At 38.3% G+C, this 17791-nt stretch overlaps 1 protein-coding gene across 2 annotated transcripts in view; it reads left to right on the top strand.

Annotated features, from left to right (window-relative positions):
- The first annotated feature begins 503 nt into the window (after positions 1-503).
- The window catches only part of LOC107660225 (sprouty-related, EVH1 domain-containing protein 2), a 41774-nt gene continuing 24486 nt past the window's right edge, over positions 504-17791 (top strand). The window contains exon 1 of one of the 2 annotated variants that reach the window (XM_016449491.1): positions 504-966. In XM_016449491.1, coding sequence (XP_016304977.1) covers positions 941-966 — 26 coding nt within the window. In that variant the 5' untranslated portion in view covers positions 504-940. Of the gene's footprint in view, positions 967-13719; positions 13954-17791 lie in introns of those variants that run through there. The other variant, XM_016449492.1, reaches the window with a different exon arrangement.

Here is a 17791-nt window from a genome sequence, read left to right as displayed (position 1 = left end):
TTGTGTGTGTGTTGCTTTGTTGTTTTATGTTTTGTTTTTGCCTTGTTTTGTGTGTGTGTTGCTTTGTTGTTTTATGTTTTGTTTTTGCCTTGTTTTGTGTGTGTGTTGCTTTGTTGTTTTATGTTTTGTTTTTGCCTTGTTTTGTGTGTGTGTTGCTTTGTTGTTTTATGTTTTGTTTTTGCCTTGTTTTGTGTGTGTGTTGCTTTGTTGTTTTATGTTTTGTTTTGCCTTGTTTTGTGTGTGTGTTGCTTTGTTGTGTTATGTTTTGTTTTTGCAATCTAAAGAGAGTCAGCGTAGCATTCCATCTCCTTGAAAAAATAAAGCATGACGGTTTATTGTTAGAAAATGTGAGATTTAGCCAATATGCGTAAATTGTAATGACACTTCTTCAAGTAGCAGTCCAGCCAGACTTTCTTCCGAGCAGTATGTTCTGTAAAACGATTCCCACTGATTTAAGAGGGGCTCGGCCTGCAGTGTGACTTCATCGCTTCCGCCCTCTCTTCCTCTCTTCCTCCTCCCCCGCGAGCGCTGCTGCTGCTGCTCGATAATCCAACATGGAGTAATCAGAGATGGGGCTCGTCGGGGCCACCCTCAGCAACATCAACGCATATTTCATCTAAGGGATTTTCGGAAATACACTGAAGCGCTCAAACTGTGGGAAATTATTCGGGGGATCTGGTTTAGCCTTTTTTATACCAAGATCGCCAAGGTTTTCATCAGCAACTGGTTAGATCCAGTGAAAAAAAGAAGAAGAAGAAAAAAGAAAAGAAACGAAACGAAAAACCCACCAAGACGGAGACGAGGAGAGGAGAGAGAGCAACAAGAAGGCACACTATAGCCGAACGAAGCGTGAGGGATTATTGGGAAAAGAGTGGCATAACAATGACGAGCGAACAGAGTGCACCCGTTGTGGGATTTTTTTGTAGGTGAAACGAGAAGAATGATTGAAGAAACACACCCAAACGAGTAAGTACCTGGAAAGAAATGTCTTATGGAGGGGTTGTCTTTGTTCTGGACGTTTGTCCACTACTTGTCACATCTTTTACGGCGTAAGGCAGCTAGATCGCATCTGAAGACGGTGCTGGGAAAGTTTGTGAAACTATTTTGCGTTGAAATGTTGAGTGGTATTGTCAGCGGACGGGGGATCCTCGGGCCCTCTGATAGTCTGAAGGAGGAGGAGGAGGGAGTGGGGTGGATCGGAAATATGTTGTAAAGGGATCTGATGTTTGAAAGGCCCTTCCTCGAGCCTTCCTCTGTGCTTGTACGTCACGTGTTGTTTTGAGACATTTAGTTTGTTTGTTTTCTGAACAACTGAGCTTGTGTATATATTGCCTAGTCATACAAACCGAAATGGTTCTGTGTGCTGGAAAGTCTGTTGCAGTGGTCGGATATATCCGCCATTTGTTTTTTGCTTTTGTGTTGTTTTTTCTTCTCGTCCTCATTTGCATATAGTGCTTCATTCATAAAAGCACCATTTGGCCGTGAATGCGTTATATGTGTGAGGAATAATTGCTGCTCGGGCTGTTTAGTCTGTTAAATTGGGCCTGGAAGCGTTGGGCTAACTCACGAACGTTAACTTACGTCGAATAATAGGTGTTTAATGCAGGTTTAACCACAGTTAGCCGACATATTGTCGCCTCCACGCCTCATGTTTTTGTTTTTCGCCGACGCGACGGTGGGCTCTCTTTAGGCCCACGCATTATCTGTCATGTCTCCAGCTTTATTTCCTAATATACTGGCCTTCCATGACAGAGTTGCTGTCACACGTTAACAATAGTGGCCTCACGGATGAATTTGAGTCAGTCTGCCAGCGCTTGTCAGACGGAAGGGCGAAGGGCAGAGGAGTTGTTGTTTGCGCTCATTCATAAAAGCTGTAACCTTCAGCCGCTCCATTCATGACTGCAGCGATCGCTTCGGCGATAAGCCGCGCGTCGAAAACACGCGTCTAACAGTGTGTGCTTATTAAATAAACACACAGGTGCAACTAAAAGATGAGTTACAGTTGGTGGCCAAGCGTATTTACTCGTTAATTACTGCCCATTATAGGCTAAATTACGCTGTACTTTTATGAAAGGTTACCATGGCAACTATAATATTTTATAATATTTAACCCCAAAATAGCGTAGTTATTTCAGTGCTTGCTACAACAATAAAATAGCGAGACATAAACGTTTATAACGAGTTTATTCGCGTTTATTTTAAATGGGAGGTTTCTTGCATGAGTAGTTCTGGTCTGGTTATATTATTTATACCACAGTTACTGTGGTAATTAAAAAAAACTAGCTACAGTTGTGGTTGTTACAGTAGGGCCCACTTATTTATATTAGATTACATGCTTATACTTATATTACATACTATATACTACTACATACTAACATTTAAACCAATCATTTGATACAATACACTGCTTGTAGCCTATTTATATAGATATAAAAATACCTGCATGTAATTACATATATTTACACTGTTGACCCAACCCCTACCCTTTAACCTAACCATACCAATAAACCTGTCCCTTATCATAACCATATCCCACTTAAATACCAGCAAGAGTTTTTCAATACAACGTGAACTCAACACAGTAAGTACATTGTACCAAACAACAACAGCAACAATAACAATGATAATGTATTTATTTATTTTACTTACTTAGTTAAAGACATTGAATATAAAATGGGACCCTTCAATAAAACTGTTATGGCCAATTTCATCAAAACTTAAAATTATATGAGTGAAATATTCCTAAAGCAGGGCTCGCAAAAGTCCCTGGTCCCTGGTAGCCCTTCGGGCCGGTACTCTTCAGATTTTGGTAGCCCGAAAATTAATTTAACCCCCAAAAAACAAAAAAGACCTTTTTTTAAATATAGAAAATCAGATAGGAGTTTAAATGTCAATCAAAAATATTTTCAATACACAAATATCAAGAAATATGAAGGAAGGAATTTTATTTCAATTTAAGGCAATTTATGACCCATTTTAAGAGCTGCACAAGTAAAATGAACACTGTATGAGTGGGGTTGGACAATGTCTATGGTAACATACAGTATTGAGTCATAAAATTACATGATTTACAGTTCAGATACAGGTTTTCACAAAAACAAAAATCTTATACAACAGCATTTCAGCCTTTAGACCATTTTTATGAAAAAGGATAAATCAAGCATATAAATCGTCAATTTAAAACGTATACGTATTACTGTCTTAATTGTTTAGATTTTTAGAAGGCACATTAACTTCTTTCTCATTTACAGCTCTATGTGTTTGCTGCGTAAAAGCATGAGTTGATATTTGCGTTGATCTGACCATAAACAGCAAGAAAGTCTTATTGGAAATGCAAATTCATTCTCTGCCACGAGGTGGCGCTGTAGGAGCGCTGAAATATTGCGGTTTCCCCTGTAACAGCTGCACACAAAGCAGCGCCGCGCTAATAAACGCTGCTTTATCAGGAATTCTAGATAAAATGAAATTAAAATGCCAACGACACGTTTCTGAGGACAGTCGGTTCCCTTCAGATACATTAATGTATATAATGAGCGAGTACATCATGAATTCATCTTCCAAACCGCGTTTGTGTCTTATTCCGAATCACTACGGTACACTTATAATAAGTGCTTATATTTGGACTATTGTAGCCTGGTCGGGTCGTCACCGCTGCGGAGTAACACATACCTGCGTGAATCGCCAGAGACATAAACTTAGAGAAGTAGCTCCGGTTGGAATGTTCTTCCGTGGGATGTGTGCAGTTCTGTTTATTAACCGCTAGAGTGCCAAAAGTTACAAAGTGCTGCTTTAAGTTTGATACAACTCTATGAGTTTTTAAGGACCCGCAGGAGATCTGTATTTAAGATAGCCCGTCGGGCAGAGTGGTGATACATTTTGGTAGCCCGACTGGAAGACACAATAGCCCCGGTACGTCGGGCTAGTGATTTTGCGAGCCCTGTAAAGCTTCTCGCACTTTCATATTTCAATTTGATTTTACAGTAGTTGCAGTAACTAGTTACCATGAAACATGTTTATATACAATCTGCCATGTTATTTAGGGACTAGCATGTTTAGGGCCTTGATATGGCACTCAAACACAGGCAGTCCAGTCATATCAATGGTATTGATATCAGTAATAATGTTCCTAAACTATTTGAACTCTGCAGTAAATAGTGTAGAAGACAGCAGTGCGAAATGACTTTCAGAAAAGGTCATTCCCAATCCCCTGCCCTGTGCAGGAAAAATCGATTGCAGATCCTGGTTTTCACTCTGACTCATAGGAACAGCCCCGGCACAGACTGTGTGTCTGCTGTAAATAAAAGTATTACTTTGTGTATTACTTTCTGTCTGTGGATGATTATCCATACAGTTACTCTTCAATTCGTATCGTTTGTTCTCTTTCTTACATGGTCTATTACATTCTGTTTATACACTTTCTATTACACAGTCTAATTACAATATTGTTAGAAAATTATTTTAGAAAATAAAAGTCATTATGACAGTTAGCTTCTAACTTCTTTTCCAAGCTTGTCTTATGTTTTTGACATGCTCGCTTGATCTACAGCAATAATTAACCTTAATGCCTTAAAATGATAAGTCCTCAATGTTACAAGGGCAAGCTCAGCAGTTTTACAGCCTTATGTCTCTCTTTCTATTAATTAGATGCAATATCGGTAATGTTAGCCATTTAATTCCCTTTAAGAGGATGTTGGACTGTATTGATTTCCCTGGCTTTTGTTTGGGGGGGAAAGAGCTTTACTTAAATCTGCTTATTTTCTGGTCGGGTTGTGTTTTTTTGAAGTGTAATAAACCGAGGATTGACTGTTAAGCTACTATGACCAGAAGTGTATTTATATTGATTTATCGTTAATGGGATGTTTATGTATTTGGAGTAGGGCTGTCGCGGTGAGGGAATTTCTTGCGATAATTTTGAGTGGCTCAATAGCGCGGTATTATCGCCATACATATACATATATATATATATATATATATATATATATATAATTTGTGCGTGTATGTATGTGTTACGATATAACTAACGAGGTCATATTCAGAAGACAATTAAACAGAAACCAAATAGCGTCGAAACAGGAAGTGAAGTAAACAGAAGAGAATGACTAAATAACGGTCCACATAACAGAACATAAACCTGACAATAAGATCGTTTATTGTCGTTTAGCCTATATGTATAACAGTTAGCCTAATCTGATCTTCTAATCTGACTGGACAAGAGACTTTCTATTGATATTTCTACCTGCGTGCGCCCATCCAAAGTGCACACACACAGCAGTGAACACACACCCGGAGCAGTGGACAGCCTGTGGTGCAGCGCCCGGGGAGCAGTTGGGGGTTCGGTGCCTTGCTCAAGGGCACCTCAGTCGTGGTATTGAAGGTGGAAGAGAGCGCTGTACATTCACTCCCCCCACCTACAATCCCTGCTGGTACGAGAATCGAACCCTCAACTTGTGGGTTACGAGTCCGACTCTCTAACCATTAGGCCACGACTTCCCCAGTGTTACAGTGTTGCGCCACAAGGTGGTGGAAAGGGACTGCCATTCAACTACACGTTCAAAAACGCTGATTCATTCATTCAAAGAGACGTAATAAAACACGCTGTTGAAATCATTTTAACTTTGAGCGCCACTTTAGAAGGCTCAGCTGACCAGCTATGCGTCGATGCTAAGACAGAGATTTCGCTTTCCTTGGACATGACAACCTATTTTCACAAATATGACTCGGCCTGGAGGACAGACGCAGGTAATCGCACGTGCTCAGTCGATCTCTCTCTCATTCACTGTCTGTTTAGGCTTGTTAAGTGTAAATCTACGGAGCCTCTGTACAAATCAGCATGGTACACATTATGTTATCATTACTAACTTGTTTAATATTCAGTCCACATGCACGAAGTGTAAAACGAGAAGGGCATAACCTTACGAAAAAAGAAAACACGCAAAAATCGCGGTTTCTGCGGTTCTTATATTCCTCTGCAGTTTGCTCGTCAATAGCACAGTATTGCGATATTGCGGTTATCACGACAGCCCTAATTTGGAGTGGGCTTTTGATTCATGTTCTGTGAGTAAATAAGTAGGCAAAAATGTGTTTGCTTTGTTTGAATGCCACAAAAGTCTTAATGTATTCCTTGTAAAATATTCCTTGATGGTAATTATGGTAGAAACTTGATTTTTAAGCTGGATGATATACACAGATATGATTATTTGTTGATCTCAGTCACATTCACACTCACATTTTCACGCCCTGCACTACATTAAATACATTAAAATGAACAAAATAATATAAAAAAAGAGAGAAGATAACATTAGTCAAGGTCAATAAAATGCACTATACTTTAGTTTTGAGCCTTCCTAGTACAAAGAATCATTCTCAGATTATGTAATCAATGAATGCATGAATATTGAAGCTGGCAAGGATGCGCTTCACATAACAGCATACGTTAAGTGAGTTTTTTTTTCTCCTTAAGACTCTAAATATGTGATTGTGCAACAATATATTATAACACACAAAGGCGGTAATCATGGTTCTCTTAAGGGATAGTTCACCTAAAAATGAAAATTCTGTCATCATTTACTCACCCTCATGTCGTTCCAAACCTGTATGAGTTGCTTTCTTATGTTGAACCCAAAAGAAGATATTTTGAAGATTGCTGGTAATCAAACCATAGTAGGAAAAAAAATACTATGGAAGTCAATGGCAACCACCAACTGTTTGATTACCAGCAATCTTCAAAATATCTTCTTTTGTGTTCAACATAAGAAAGCAACTCATACAGGTTTGGAACGACATGAGGGTGAGTAAATGATGACAGAATTTTCATTTTTGGGTGAACTATCCCTTTAGTAAATATTAGGACTGCACAATATAGTCAACAAGTTTTGCAGCTGCCATTTATTCTGACAAATTTCCATTTCAGAGTTCAAGAAGTGCTTTTCTTATTCCCTGTTATCAGACGTCCAGCGCTTCTTATGAATGTTTCTACTCGGAATTAGTGCTCTGCATTTATCCCATCCAAAGTGCACACACACAGCAGTGAACACACACCCGGAGCAGTGGACAGCCTGTGGTGCAGCGCCCGGGGAGCAGTTGGGGGTTCGGTGCCTTGCTCAAGGGCACCTCAGTCGTGGTATTGAAGGTGGAAGAGAGCGCTGTACATTCACTCCCCCCACCTACAATCCCTGCTGGTACGAGAATCGAACCCTCAACTTGTGGGTTACGAGTCCGACTCTCTAACCATTAGGCCACGACTTCCCCAGTGTTACAGTGTTGCGCCACAAGGTGGTGGAAAGGGACTGCCATTCAACTACACGTTCAAAAACGCTGATTCATTCATTCAAAGAGACGTAATAAAACACGCTGTTGAAATCATTTTAACTTTGAGCGCCACTTTAGAAGGCTCAGCTGACCAGCTATGCGTCGATGCTAAGACAGAGATTTCGCTTTCCTTGGACATGACAACCTATTTTCACAAATATGACTCGGCCTGGAGGACAGACGCAGGTAATCGCACGTGCTCAGTCGATCTCTCTCTCATTCACTGTCTGTTTAGGCTTGTTAAGTGTAAATCTACGGAGCCTCTGTACAAATCAGCATGGTACACATTATGTTATCATTACTAACTTGTTTAATATTCAGTCCACATGCACGAAGTGTAAAACGAGAAGGGCATAACCTTACGAAAAAAGAAAACACGCAAAAATCGCGGTTTCTGCGGTTCTTATATTCCTCTGCAGTTTGCTCGTCAATAGCACAGTATTGCGATATTGCGGTTATCACGACAGCCCTAATTTGGAGTGGGCTTTTGATTCATGTTCTGTGAGTAAATAAGTAGGCAAAAATGTGTTTGCTTTGTTTGAATGCCACAAAAGTCTTAATGTATTCCTTGTAAAATATTCCTTGATGGTAATTATGGTAGAAACTTGATTTTTAAGCTGGATGATATACACAGATATGATTATTTGTTGATCTCAGTCACATTCACACTCACATTTTCACGCCCTGCACTACATTAAATACATTAAAATGAACAAAATAATATAAAAAAAGAGAGAAGATAACATTAGTCAAGGTCAATAAAATGCACTATACTTTAGTTTTGAGCCTTCCTAGTACAAAGAATCATTCTCAGATTATGTAATCAATGAATGCATGAATATTGAAGCTGGCAAGGATGCGCTTCACATAACAGCATACGTTAAGTGAGTTTTTTTTTCTCCTTAAGACTCTAAATATGTGATTGTGCAACAATATATTATAACACACAAAGGCGGTAATCATGGTTCTCTTAAGGGATAGTTCACCTAAAAATGAAAATTCTGTCATCATTTACTCACCCTCATGTCGTTCCAAACCTGTATGAGTTGCTTTCTTATGTTGAACCCAAAAGAAGATATTTTGAAGATTGCTGGTAATCAAACCATAGTAGGAAAAAAAATACTATGGAAGTCAATGGCAACCACCAACTGTTTGATTACCAGCAATCTTCAAAATATCTTCTTTTGTGTTCAACATAAGAAAGCAACTCATACAGGTTTGGAACGACATGAGGGTGAGTAAATGATGACAGAATTTTCATTTTTGGGTGAACTATCCCTTTAGTAAATATTAGGACTGCACAATATAGTCAACAAGTTTTGCAGCTGCCATTTATTCTGACAAATTTCCATTTCAGAGTTCAAGAAGTGCTTTTCTTATTCCCTGTTATCAGACGTCCAGCGCTTCTTATGAATGTTTCACATCCTGTGGAAAAGACACAAGGGCCAAATGCTCCTGCCCAATCTTCCAGGCTGTTAATGTTTTATTTGATTGTTTCCTTAAATGTTTTCTTGGTCAAGCCAAGTAGTAAAATGTGATGGTTTATTTGTGAAGGCCACTCTGCCGTTGTAAAGCGGCCTGTCCAAACATAGCTCCCAGTCCTCAGGAGAATGAAAGCGTTGTCAACTTCTCACCCCTCTGTGGTCCTGCTGAGAAGGGAACACAGATAGCTCTTCTGTCACGGCCCAGACAGGAAGCCATTATCTGCGCTTTATTGAACCTGTTGTTCTTTTTCATTCAATCAGCCCTCCCCTCCACCCGAAAAGCATTGCAGAGCCAAATGAGGTCTTGTGAAATTCACTGCTCTCATATGGAAATGTGCATGTGTCCACTGGAAGCCCAGTCAACTGCACAAGTCCTTTTATTCAGTGTGCTTCTACGACCATTCAGAAATAAGCCGACAGATAACGAGGAGACTTTGCCAACGCGTTCCCAAGACAGCAGATAGAAGCGGCCAAATGTCAGAGTCCAGTGTTAGTCCAACCGCCAGTCTCAAAGTTTGTTATCTCTAAATCAGGATTCAAGCTGAATTCAATACCAAATGCAACGGGACACCTGGACATGAACAATAGCTTTGGTATTACTTGCCACCATTATTTGGTGCTCTTTGTGTCCTTTCTGGCCTTAAGGCTTGGTTTTCCCCTTCTCAGGTTGATATGACACTTAGAGCGGATCTGTGGCTGAATAGCACTATATTCTGTTTGTAACCATATGTTTAGGTGTGTTTTTGTGTCTCTATTCAAAAATACATTGCAAATGTAATTCAGAAATTTCACACAGACAACCACCATATAACGTCTACAGCAATCTTTTAATTCGCTGATTTAAATATCAATTTTTTAGTAAGGTTGTCAGATGGCATAACCATTAGATTCAGAAATGAATCATATTTGTAAAAAAAAAAATGTTTCCCCTTGGAACATTTTGATTTAAAACTTTTTTTTAAAAACAGTGATTATGGATGTAACTACGTTAAATGGGTAAGATTTTTTTTCTTCTTTTTTTTACTTCTTGATGGTTATACCACTTGACACTGCTAATAAAACTCCGGTTAAAAATTGTCTAAATTTTCAGCAGCCATTACTTCAGTCATGATCTTTCAGAAATAATTCTAATACGCTGATTTTTTTATTACTATGTTGAAAACAGTTGTGCTGCTGCTTAGATGCATTTTTTTTCTGCATAGAAAGTTCAAAAGGACAGCATTTATTGGAAATCGAAACCTTTTATAACATTATAAAAGTCTTTACTGTGACTTTTAATCAATTTAATGCATCCTTTCTGAATGAAAATATTAAATTCATTCAATAAAATAAATAAAAATACTGACCCCAAACATTTGAACTGTAGTGTGACTATATACAGTATGTCAGATAGCCATTTTTTTGCTATTGTTTCACAGCTGTTTTTTTAGCATCTCGCGCCATGAGCTTTTTGTATTTTAGACACTGCGTCAAATTGGTAATAGTTCTGCTTTTGACACATGCATCAAAAACAGTTCAGGACAATGGAGCAGTCATGAATCTGTGGGTGAGATAAGCATCTTGAGCTTATTAGATATTTACATGAGCAATAATAATAATAATTTAAGTGTGTAATTTCAGTGACACAAGCACTGAATTTGCACCAAACTCCCTCATTTGATAGGCTTTTCAAGATTAAAATTCCTTCATTGTAATGCCTGAGGTGTACACAATAGACATACTTTAAAAAGAGAGTCTTGTTTCCTCTTCCCTCTCTTTTGTAGTTGGCTGTAAGTAGGGCCAGGCAGGGTTACACTGAGCTTATCTAAGGAAGTAACAGTCTGCCCTTATCAGGTTTGGTGCAACTGTTTAACCCACCTGCCAAAAGGCGCGGAAACCATTCTGCCCCACATTAATAGATTTGCTTTTCATATCTTGCTTAGGTTTTTGTGTGTGTGTGTGTGTGTGTGTGTGTGTGTGTGCCTATGTCTTTCTAATACAAATGGTTTATAAACTGCCCAGAGTATTCAGAATATGCATGGAGAAAGCATACAGTGTTTGAACAAAATGACACTGAGCTCTTTGTGTGAGGAACAGACTTAAATTAAGTCATTAATCACACAAAATCACCTGCCCTCAGTTTTCAAATTTCATTCACGTTATTCATACCAATTCTGTTGGGAGTCAATAATGTCAAACCTGGCACAGTTTCACATTTTCTCTTTAGCATCATATGCTATCAGAGATGTGAAAACGTCTATGTCTAAATAAGACCAGAAACATGTATTGAGCAAGTAAATAAGGTCCATTTTGATTCATGGTGTCTTAAACCATTTATTGAACTTTGGTGTATTTTGTTTTATAAATGCAATAAGCCATATAATGTAGGACTTACATATACCTCTCACACCTGGTAAAATCACTTAAAAGCACCTCCTGGAGTGGCTTATTGCTTGAATAACCAAACATAGTTTTCAGGCAAACACTTTTCTTTTTATTTGATCATATTTTCCTATAAGTTTGAGCTGGAAGATATTGATAAGCAGAGAAGAGCGCAGCACACTGTTGCTGATAGAGTGGCTGCATGATTGTGTCCCATCCCCCAGAATTCACGTGTTTTCCCGAGAGAAAGAGAAAAAGAGAGAGGGTGAGAGCTCTACTGACTGCACTGAGTGTTGCAACACTCATGTGATAAATGTCATGTGTTCACATGTCTACTGAATGTCCACTGCACCACTGGACTGAATAGCAAGGACGGCCTGTATTCCTGTCCACATTCCACTTTTGTACAACTATTATGCAATTTGGTGCCTGGAAGTTTTTTTTTTTTTTTTTTCCTCTTTACATCAACAAAGTTGCAAAGAAAAAAATGCAGGCACCAAATTGCATCATAGTAGAACTATAATGCAGTGGGCAGTTCTTTGCATTTGGATGCGGGATGCATCGGGACGCAATGACATAGTCTATTACTCTTTATATTATATAAGTCAGTTTTACAGTACTCTTAAATATAGCCAGGCTTTTGACTATGCCATAAAGTCTGGTCCACATTGCAGCTCATTTTGGTCAAGAACCAACCATTTAGCTAAGAGACATTCTGACTGACATGTAGTGCAATGAACCAGTTTGCTTTAACGTGTCACGTGTCATAGATTATACATATATATTAATTATAACTGGAATAATAAATCAGCATCAATAAAATAAAGTAATGATGCAACAGTCATGGCAAATGGTTTTACAAAAATCGATGTGGCCCAGACAGCAGAAAGGTCCAACGACTATACTATCAATCAAGTGTTACAATAAAACTTTTAAGATTTAGGAACGATTCAGAATTAGGAATGCTTTCAAAAATAACTATCCATATAGATACAGTATAGATACAATCAAATTCATATACTGGTGTAATTGTGGTGAAAAATTAATTCTGGTTACCATAATCATTAAAAAAAAACACTTCAAGCAAATTCATCCAATGGAATAAAAGTGCTGTAAATACAAGAAATGTAGTAACAAGATGTTAAATCATATATCTGAACATTACTAATATATAATTGGATTGTTTCTTCCACACCAGTATATGACGCTGACTGCACATATCAGAAATATGAAATATGATCTGCGGTTTTAACTGTTCCAGCATCTAAAGTATGTTAAATGTTGATAAAATAAAAACAGAGGACAATATACTGTACCTGGTAAAACTGGTTGGAGTGCAGAGTTCTTTCAGTGGAAGGAAGATGATTCATTTCATAAGTGAAATTCCATATGCATCTGTTATCATCATTTCATTAAATTGTTTGTTTTCATATCAGTAAAAAATAGTTTTTTTTTTTTTTTTGCTTTATTGTAAGAGCAGAAAATCATGCTTCATATACACTGCTGTTCAAAAGTCTGGAGTCTGCAAGATTTATTATTATTATTATTATTTTTAATTAATACTTCTTTCAGCAAGGGCAAATTAATTTGATTAAAAGTGCTAAAGTCTTTTGAACTTTTTGAACTTTCTTGAGTCTTGTCTTGTAAATGTTTCCAAAGAACACAGGAATGACATTTTAAAATTCAAATAGAAAACAGCTTTTTTAAATTGTAAAAATATTTCACAATATTACTTTTTATTTAAATAAATGCAGCCTTGGAAAGACTTCTTTCAAAAACCTTAAAAAACGTACCAACCCTAAACTTTTGAATGGTAGTGTAGGAACTAAAATAACATTATGTTTAGCCAAAAATGAAAATTCTGTCATCATTTACTCACACTCCTGTTGTTTTAAACCTGTATGACTTTCTTCTGCAGAACACAGAGATATTTTGAAGAATGTTGGGAACCAGTTTTGGTGACATTTGACTTTAGGTGAACTTCCCCATTCATCTAAGTAGTAGCAGTCATTCAAATGGGGCAGGATCCCCTGGATGTACATGAAATGTTCAGTGTATATATTGCTTGTGAAAAAACAAAAAAATGAAATCATAAAACATGGCTGCTTTTGAATGGCCTCCAATGGAGAAACCAGTGGGTCAAGGTTTAGCTTGTTAACCCCTGCTAGTAAATGCCACAACTGCACCATCTGACTTCAAAAAGCATCTTTCTCCATTGACGGCTTTTGTTCATCCTCTACATTAGATTGAACAATGCTACACCGTCAAACAGCGTTCTGGACCAGTTCTCCTGTTCGCACCGATGATTGATGGTTAAGATGTAGGTGTTTACACAGCGTATAGTCAGCTCTCGGCGTGTGTGTAGGTGTGTTGTTTGAAGTAGAGGGGCACAGTAACTAACTGCACTGGTTCATGTTCGCTTGAGCCCACACCCTGTGCATATGTGGGTGTTGTTGGTCGTAGCTTTAGCTGGAAGTGTAGGCGAGTTGGAGCTTACGCTGCTTGGAGATTATATTCTCTGCACGTTAGACCGCGAGAGAGAGAGAGGGAAAGCTGTGCTGTAGGCCGCCGGCTCAAGGCAGAAATGGCTGCTTGCGGATGACTCATACTCCAGCACTCCCGAGTGTTTGTCAAGGAGACTGAATCATACAGTGTGTGAAGAGGAGGCTGGAGTTTTCTCCCTGCTTTCTGGACGCAGACATGCTCGGTCTCCGTCCTTCTGAGCGCGACCGGGAGACGCTCGCCCCGCCGATGCCGTGAGCGCTGCCGCTAGATACGCAGAGATGATGGAGAGCAGCCGGTAAGCCCGGTCGAGGCAGGTTTTTCCAGATTGTTCTGTTGTCAAGTGCCGTTCTGTTCTGCGTTTGTCTGTCAGGGTTGCCATGTCTTTGTATAAAACACAAGGTGCTGTTTTGAATGGCAGTAGTGAGGTCCATGTGGCATCTTCAGTTTCGGGTAATTAATCTGATTCCAAAATGATGCTCAATGCATCTCAATTTTTCAGCAACTGCACAGGGGTGCAAATTTGTGACGAGTCGCTAATTCTGTGTAAAGATTTAGTATGAAATATGTCTGCGCTGACTGGTCGATAGGAGTGGAATAAGCAGCTTTGATAAAATCAGAGGCCGCTTTCACTCTATTTAAATGAAATGTTGCATCTTAGCCACCTTAAACTTGGTCATTGTTTATGGATGTGCATAAGCATGATCAACTTGTGATTCGTGCGTAATGATGAGTTAATGTTGGTTTTCTTTATGTTGATGTTGTAGCATTTTTGCAGGGCTGTACATGGCATGGCACTTGTTTGTACCTGGAATGTTTTATCCTAAGCTTCCCAGTGCCCAGAAATATTAACAATTAATTAAAAATTTCAATTATTCGTTCTTTTGTGAATCGATTCAGAATCATTTGAAAGAAAATTGTGATGTATCTGTGAATCAGTTTTTGTCCCACACATCTAGCTTCAGTGACAGGATGAAGAATGTTTGATTTATGAATCAGATTAGCACAAGAGATTTTGGCTTTTGAATATTAAACCATTAACCAGTGCGTGTGTGATTTTTATCACAGGTAAGGGGTACAGTGCTGGTAAAATCACACACCCTTAATGGGATGGTTCACCCAAAAACGCAACTTTGTTGTTAATTTACTCACCAAATATGACCTAATATTTGTTGTTTTGGTTGTTTAAATTGAAATTATTTGGGAGTAATGTTCCCAGCATCTCATGAAGATATGATATTTGGCCGCACAGGAGAAGATTGCGGATTGAATTAATTTGGAGCCGTGCTGTCATAATTCTCTGAGTCGTCCATTGTTGATCTCATTGAGACTCTGGGAAGAGGTGGCGACATATCATTTAAAGCCTTGAGAACGTGGACAGTTCCACATTGTGCGGAAACCATTGTGCCCCCTGATGTTAATCGAATAGACTAAACTATGGTGAGACATCCGTCTATCCGTCACTCGCTCCTGACTTCACCCCAGTTCCTCCATGGCCTGCCAACATGCACGTACACCAAAATACCCATTCAGTGATTCTGCAGAAAGTTTTGCCATTGTTACTTCTGTAAATTGGAGCTTGTAGACCTTTATCATTGAGGAAACCCTGAGTGGGTGTTTTTGCTGGCCCTCAGAATGCACTTAAAGAATCCCAGTGGTTTTCTATGACCTTTTAATATGGTTAGTTTGGAAATATATACATACTTTTTGTCGTTTTGTGTCAAGGCCATTTTTGGGTTTGCCATTTTCTCACTTCCATTTTAAGGTGAAGTGTGTAATTTCTGTGGCACTCGCTCAAACTTTGTTTGAAGTGCCTGACCGTAATACAAGTGAGTTTGGGGGGAAAGTCTAACTGTTTATCCAAGCAATGGAGGATGGGCCATTATTTGGAAAACATGGGGAATCTTCTGAAATCTTCTTGAGGTTAAATAAAATCAATGTAAACGATTTTGTTTTCTTAAAGATTCATCGAAAGTGTTGGTTCACTCCGAAATTAAAATTCTGTCACCATTTGCTCACTCTCATATTGTCCCAAACCTGTATAGATTTCTTTCATTGGAGCAAAGCTGAACGCTCTTTTCCATACAATGTAAGCATACAGTGACCAGTGGCTGTCAAGCACCGTGAAATAACCTCGTCATAAAAGGGACAACAATCCAAATTTTAAGAAATCATACCATAGTTTTATTTGAGAAACAGACTGATATTTAAAGAGGTTCGTTCACTTAAAATGTCAAATTCTGTCATCATTTACTCCCACTTATGTTGTTCCAAACCCATGAGACTTTCATAAATTTTTGAAACACAAATGAAGATATTTTTAAAGAAACCTGAGAGATTTCTGTCTTTCCTCAATCAAAACTTTGATGCTTTATAAAGTTCATAAAAGCTTTGTTATGCATATGAATCAAGCAGTGTAAGTCTTCTGAAGAGACAATATCGCTTTATACGATGGACGGATTTCATGTAGGTTTTTATTCAAATGTAAACATTGATCAATACAATGCGTGTACAATGCAATGTGTTTAGTTACGTGTACTTTGAGTGAGGGACAGAAATCTCTCAGGCTTCATTAAAAATTTTCAAAGATGAATGAAGGTCTTATGGGCTTGGAACAACACATGGGTGAATAAATTATGAGATTTTTTATTTGGGGGTGAAGTAACTCTTAAGAAATTATTGACTGAAAATGAAAGTTGATGGGGGTTGTTTCTATTCTTTTTACATTTCCATTATGATTCCTTCTAAAAAACTATAACAATTGAATGAACTCATGTGATGCAGCTGAATGGAGATGCAACAAGGAAGATGTTTGTGCTCAGGTTGATGGAGTTTCACCTGTGTGGCGCTCAGTGAGTTGTTTCTTGGCTGCTTATGGTGGCCTGATGCCCACTGCCGCACAGATGGGAGAGAGGCCGCACTGAGACACCTTCCAGCCTGGTATGGCAGCGAGCAGAGGGAGTCGTGGCTTTCGCCGCCTTCGTACATTCTGTTGTGTGTGTCTGTGTTTGTATATGCGTGTATGCACACGCTTCACATTGTGTCTGTTAAATGCCTGTAATTCTATGACCCTATTTTTTCCCCCCTGAGAAAGCCAGATGGTAGATGTCCCAGCATGCTAAAGAGACATGCTAAATATTCTCAGTTATTTACTTGGAAAAGATGACCAGCTAACTATCGCTGGTAAAAGCAACTGCTTAACATGAATGGAGTGAAATTTGTGGATGTGTTTGAATCATGCAGGTTATATTTTGGATGTCCATGGTCATGAAAATGTCAGGAAATGTCTAGTTTTGTTTTGTTTCTTTGACTGTTTGCTCTTTGGCAGAACTTGTAGACAAAAACCAGTCTGATTACATAATTCATCCAAAATGAAAATACAATTCTGTTATCATTTACTCACCCTCATGTTGTTCCAAACCCAACCCAGGCTCTGTGGAAAAACATGCTTGCATTTCTGCAAAATTATGTTATGATGCTTTTTGCATGTTCTGCGACACTTTCAAAGTGAAATGTCTAATGAGTGGTAGGGCTGTCAAAATGGCTGAAAAACTAAATTCGAATTTTGTACTAAATATTATCAAAATTCGAATTATATTCGAATTTAAAATGCATAATTTCAGTTAGAGTGAAGAAAAGCTTTTGGCGCATCAAGCAAAATATTACTAATGCCCGTTTATTCAAAGCATAACATGACTATCCGTGAAAAAAGTGCATAATGTTTATAAACCAATTATAATTAATTAAGTTGCTTAAACAACTATAAACAAAACAGCATCATGTATGTATTCATAGTTTAATACAAAGGGTCGAAAGCCAATCACACAAGAGTATATTTTTCATTTAAAGTTGCAGTGGGATGGGGGGAAAAAACTAGGGATGCACCGATACCACTTTTTCCAGTACTCGCCCGATACCGATACTTTTATTTTTGGTACTTGCCGATACCGAGTACCGATACCGATATTTTTATTGCATTTGTAAAAATTTGTAATATTGGGTACAGAAACCAAAAGGGTATGTATAATGTTAGTTGGTTAACTTCATTTATCAAATAGATAAAGTCAAACCAAAATTTATTCAGACACCTTCAACATTTCTCACATTATCACAGTTTATTCGCTATAGTTTAGAAA

Source organism: Sinocyclocheilus anshuiensis, unplaced genomic scaffold (assembly GCF_001515605.1).
Source record: "Sinocyclocheilus anshuiensis isolate Anshui unplaced genomic scaffold, SAMN03320099.WGS_v1.1 scaffold475, whole genome shotgun sequence".
Taxonomy (NCBI): Eukaryota; Metazoa; Chordata; class Actinopteri; order Cypriniformes; family Cyprinidae; genus Sinocyclocheilus; species Sinocyclocheilus anshuiensis.
The sequence above is the reverse complement of the archived record's forward strand: the minus strand, read 5'-3'. Positions and strand labels throughout refer to the sequence as shown.